This window comes from Nannospalax galili, unplaced genomic scaffold (assembly GCF_000622305.1).
Source record: "Nannospalax galili isolate Female #2095 unplaced genomic scaffold, S.galili_v1.0 scaffold1382, whole genome shotgun sequence".
Classification (NCBI taxonomy): domain Eukaryota; kingdom Metazoa; phylum Chordata; class Mammalia; order Rodentia; family Spalacidae; genus Nannospalax; species Nannospalax galili.
This window is the reverse complement of record NW_008348397.1, coordinates 115,010-120,795: the sequence shown is the minus strand read 5'-3', so window position 1 is coordinate 120,795 and position 5,786 is coordinate 115,010. Positions and strand designations below refer to the sequence as shown.

Sequence of the window (5,786 nt, the reverse complement as noted above, 5' to 3'; positions counted from 1 at the left end):
TGTACTTACCTACATGCAGGCAATACATGCATACACACAAAATAAAAATAACAATTTTTTTTAATTAAAAAAAAATAATAATAATAAAAGAAAAAAAAAGTAAAAAGCTGGGTGTTGTCCAGGCATGGTGGTGCTCTGTGAGTTCAAGGCTGGAGCTACAGGGAGATTCTGTCTCAAAAAGACCAAAAAAAAAAAAAAAAGCTGGGTGTGGTGGCAACATGCCTTAATCCCAGCACTTGGGATGCAAAGGCAGGCAGATCTCTGAGATGTAGGCCAGCCTAGTCTACACATTCAGCTATATAGCTTCAGGGAGTAAAGTTACTAAGAAAAAGGACATGTACCTACATAAGACAAATGAACAAAAAGTATTCGGATGAATTAAGGGATCAGGTGGGGTGAAAACATGTGTCTCAAAAAAAAGGTTTAAGGCCAGCCTGGACTGCCTAATGAGTTCAGATTGCTTAGATACATGGTGAGCTCCTCCTGATAAAAATCAAAAGACAAATGGAAATACTTTCTGGAACGTCAGAGAGAGAAGTAAAAAACAGTTTTAACCGCTACTCTCAGGCAGGAAATTCTCTTACTGTAGAATTCTTATGTGTAGGAAAAGGAAAAAAAATGTGTGCCTAGGATAATAACTACTGAGATTGAACATATACAAGACAGGGGATTCACTTACTTGTTTAGACAAAGGTGAGCTTCAATGAAGATATCCTTAGCTTTGTCAGGGAAGTCCTTTGCTTTAAAATCAGCATCAAATTCTTTTATCTTTCGGATCCTATAAAATTAAGCATAAGTGTGGCTCAGTGGGTAAAAGTACTTGCCACCAATTCTGATGACCTGAGTTCAAGCCTCAGGAGCCACGTGGTAGAAGGAGAGGACTGACTCCCCCAAGTTGCCCTCGCCATACTCATACTGTGTTGTACACACACACACACACAAATAAATAAAATGTATTAACGTCTTCATACAATTCCCATAACTCACAATTCACACTAACCTCCACCAGTGTCTGTCTACTCATTTAATAATTATTTTTTGAATGTGTCAAGTCCTGTGAATTGAGTTCTCTCTCAAATTAACCATTGGAAAGAAAGATCAAGTTGTGAACCATGGTGGCCCACACCTTTAATCCTAGCACTTGGGAGGCAGAGGCAGGCACATCTCTGTGAGATCAGGGCCAGCCTAGTCTACACAGCAAATCAGTCTAGTTGGGGTTAGAGGAAGATCCTGTCTCAAAAAGACCAAAAAAAAAAAGAAGAAAGAAAGAAAGAAAGAAAGAAAGAAAGAAAGAAAGAAAGAAAGAAAGAAAGGGAAAGAAGCTGGACAGAATGCATACTGCTCTTGCAAGAAGCACCAAGTTCTATTCCCAGGTGTCTTACAACTGCCTGTAACTCTAGCTCCAGAGGACCTAACACCTCTAGCCTCTAGAGGCGCCTGCACTCATGTACATATACGCCTACACAGACATGTACACATACATATAATTAAAAATAAATCTTTGTAGCTGGGTGTGGTGGTGCACGCCTTTAATCCCAGCACTCGGGAGGCAGAGGCAGGTGGATCTCTGTGAGTTCAAGGCCAGCCTGGTCTACACAGTGAGTTCCAGGACAGCTGGGGCTACAGGGAGACCCTGTCTCAAAAAGACCAAAAAATAAACCTAAATAAAAAGATAAATAAATAAATAAAATCTCTGTGGCTTTCTTGTTTTGGGGGGGGTCTCTCTGTAGCCCCAGATGGGCCTGGAACTTGCTATGTAGACCAGGCTGGCCTCCATCTCATAGAGATCTGCCTTCCCCTGCCTCCAGAGTACTGGGATTAAGGGCATGCATCATCATGCACCTCTGGCCTTAAAAATAAATTGCCCCCCCCCAAAAAAAATCAAGCTTTCACAAAATGAAACTTCAAAATTCTGGGATCAAAGAAAACATCCTATAAGCACTAAGGGAGAAAAATGAGCTAGAGGTATAGCTTAGCAGTATAGTACAAGCTGAGTATGTGCAAATCCTGGATTCAATATAGCACCACAAAGAGAAGGAGAAACAAAATCAGACAAGTTCAGTACAGCAACATCAAATATTGAAAAAACAATGGAGCAGTTTTTTTATTTGGTTGCTTGTTTTTTTTGAGAAAGGGTCTTCCTGTATCCCCAGCTGGCCTGGCACTCACTATGTAGGCATATACCACCACTCCTAGGGTAGTATTTTAAATAGAAGAAAATGGTATTTTTAGCCCAGAATTCTTGACTTGGGTAAATTTTAAATCACATGGGAAGTAAAAGATTTCTCTTTTAGATTTGCAATGCCTTAATGACTTACTATGCAAACTTTTTCAGAAAGGTGCTGGAGAATATGCTCCATTGTAGTAAAAATTAAACCACTTAAAACATGAAAAAAAAACACACACACACACACACACACACACACACACACACACACACACATATCCCATAAATAAGGAAACATAAAAGGAAACACACAGGATCCAAGAAACCGACACTGTAACATGAGTGGAGAAAAGGAAATACTAGGATAAGAGTAGAAAGTAGACCCCAAGATAAATAAGGGCCTAAAGAGTGATGAGTTCACACTGAAACAGGTAAGAAGGTTCCAGGAGGCAGTTCTTGAAGAAGAAATGATAAAATAATTATTGTCTTAAATGCATAGAGGAAATTTATATAAGCAAAGGATCTATAAACAAATGAGCAAGACAAAAGTTACAACTTTCAGAATAAAATAATGCAGGAAGGGAAAAATAATCATGATAGGACTCAACTGTCAACATTTTTATAGATAAAATAATATAAACATGGAATCCTGATTTAATCAAAGTGTCAATATAAGTATACGGAAATAAGAGACATCATGATCAACCAGAATTTATTCTAAGAACATAAGGTTGGTTAAACATTTGAAAATCAACATAATAAACCAAGTCAAATATAATGGTTCATGCCTATAATCCCAGCAGTCAGAAAGCTGAGGTAGAAGATTGTGAAGTTCAAGGCCAGTCTGGGCTATACAACACAGCCCTGACTCAAAAAGAGAGAAAAAGGAAACCAATGTAATATACCACATCCACCCAATAAAGATCAAATACCACATGACCTTCTCAACCTAGAATATTGAACCCTAGTTGCCTCAGACACCTACGACAACTGTGACGCTACATTCTTCTTTAATCGTTCAGTTCTCTGTGCTAGTCCTTCCCTTGAAAGAGATGACATCCGAGCATCACCTTCAGGAGGGACATAGGCATCAAATATGCCAGCTGTAAGGAGAGAAGAGAATTAATAAACTGTTGAAAGGCTGAGAAAAACTCACCTGGAGGTCATACAAAACTGGGAAGGACCCAAGATATAAAGCAGACTAATAAATAGACTTGCACATAGAGAAAGCTTTGTTATATTTGTGTAAGTATCCCAAGCTAACTGACTGCCTCACTAGAGTATCTTTTGCTGGACTTAAAAAATAAAAATAAGGGGCTGGAGATGGTTCAGCAGTTAAGAGCAGTTGCAGAAGACCTGGGTTTGATTCCCAGCACCCACATGGCAGCTAAAAACCACCTGTAATTCCAGTTTTAGGGGAATGTGAAGCACTCTTCTGACTTTCTTGGGCACTGTATGACACAGGTGCACCTACCTACATGCAGGCAAGATACACTCATACACATAAATAAAAAAAAAATTTTTTTAAGAACAATTTAACCCTTCTCTTAGAGTCTGTTTCTACTTCTATAAACTGGGGAAATTTCATTCTTTCTAGAGAGTGTGAAAATAAGATCAAAAGATGATCTTATGAGCAGGACTACTGGTGCAGGCTTGTGATCTCAATTACTGCTTCTGTAAGCATGAAAAACCCAAGGCTACCCTGATGAATTTAGCAAGATCCTGCCTCAAAAGAAAAAAGAAAGGGGGGGATAGATATAGCTCAGTGGTAGAGTGCTTGCTAGCATGTGAGGCCCTACATTCAATGCCCAGTACTACCCCAATAAAAAACAAAACCAAAAATAAAATTTATGAAATATAGTATAAAGTAAATCATTATTGAGGTTGAAATAAGTGGCTAATTTAATGCTATCAATCACAGTCCAAGACATTCCAAGAACCAGATCTCTGAGAGAACACTGGGTCAGTAACTCAAAAATACTATACCTTACCTGTACATGCCAGATGTATAGGACGTTCCAAACGTTCCTGAGGGATAACCAATCCTGCTTTCCTGGCATATTCCAGAAACTCCTTCTCTGTTTTATATTTGGGTTCATGAGGAGGGGGTCTGAAACGTTTTTTGGTTCTTACTGAAATTACAGCTGTAGATTGAGTCACCAGAACAGGCTGGAAGGTGAGAGAAAGGTTAGCATAGAAGTGACCTGGGGTAGAAAATCTATCTTGAACAAAGTGTAAGCAAAGTCTTATAGAAACGGCATATTCAAAGAATGCTTCAGGAGTCGTTATGAAACTATTATGGAGAAACTACTGCTTGAACCCTTAAAGATGTCTCTTACCAGAAGCCAATTAATAACCTTTATTAACACCATTCAACATTTACTAAAGGTTTTCCTTTAGTATATTCTCAAATACTACTGAATACAGAGTTGAGTAAAGCAAAGGACCCTCTGTCAACGAACTTTTAGTTTGATTAGAACCTTAATATCAATCCAATACTGAAAGGAGTGGAATGTTATTCTGTTGTTGTTTTGAGACAGGGTCACACTATGTTGCTCTAGCCGTCCTGGAACTCTCTTTGTAAACCAGGCTAGCCTCGAACTCACAAAGATCCCCCTGCCTCTGCCTCTCTGCCTCATGGGTGCCGAGTGCCGGGACTAAAGGTGTACGCCACCACGCTGGGCACTGGAATGCTATTATCAAAGCATAAGCAAGGTCTCTTTCTGGGCATTTCCTCCACTTCCACTTTTCTTACTATACTCAGGGTCTCACTGTCCTCTTTCATTCCGTCTTTCCGGCTCCTAACCGACAATAAGCTCTTTGGAGGCCAGGTGACCTTTTTCTCTGAGTTTTTCTCGGGTAGAGACGAAGCCTATACTGAACCTCCTCCTTCCCAACCATTTATATGAACGCAAAAGAAGCGATTCCGCCTTCAAGCCACAACTTCTTTCTCCTTTAACATCTACCCGTCATAGAGACCAGAACCAAGTGGAGAAACGCTGCGAACTCACTCGCCAAGGCCCCGCCCAGGATCTCTCCACAGCACCGAGAGATGTAGAGATACCACATTCACCTCAAATTCTTCCCCCAACAGGGCTCGGACTAAACTGCCCAAACTTATCAACGACAACTGGACGATTATTCCCTTTTACTCTGTCCTTCAGTTGCTAAAATTTTATCCGCCTCGTCCCTACCCACCTGCCGATACCACCAACCTAAAGTCCTGTATAAGCAAGACAACCCCCAAGGCACGGGGGCCGCCATTTCGTTCACGCAAAGGCTGCCGGGATTGGAGCTGAGCCTGTGGAACGCGGAGCCAGAGAGAAGGCGCACAGGATGGAGCGAGCTCGAGAGTGGAATTTTCCAGGGCACGCGCCCTCCGCCGAAATGTGCGCGGCGCGCTCGAGCACGCGCTCATGTGGATGGGGAGGGTGCAATAGGGACGCGCATGCGCAGTGAGACCTCATTGGAGCCAGGGTAAAACGCACGGCTGTCACGCGCCAGCCTATGAACCCAAGCGTCAGCTGCGCCTGCGCTTAAGGCTTTCTGGCGACACCGGGTTGTTACGTTCCTGGTTGCTTAACACATTGCTATACCTTATTTACATTCAGCAAAAAAA

The 5,786-nt window shown here is 41.3% G+C and overlaps 1 protein-coding gene across 1 annotated transcript in view; it reads right to left on the bottom strand.

Annotated features, from left to right (window-relative positions):
* The window catches only part of Mrpl45 (mitochondrial ribosomal protein L45), a 15,751-nt gene extending 10,208 nt beyond the window's left edge, over positions 1–5,543 (bottom strand). Inside the window, exons 1-4 of the mRNA XM_008845260.3 lie at positions 5,366–5,543; positions 4,159–4,336; positions 3,153–3,270; positions 680–778 (exon numbers count right to left, since the gene is read on the bottom strand). Of these exons, the coding sequence (XP_008843482.1) occupies positions 680–778; positions 3,153–3,270; positions 4,159–4,336; positions 5,366–5,431 (461 nt within the window). The 5' untranslated portion in view covers positions 5,432–5,543. The remainder of the gene's footprint in view (positions 1–679; positions 779–3,152; positions 3,271–4,158; positions 4,337–5,365) is intronic.
* Positions 5,544–5,786: the final 243 nt, after the last annotated feature.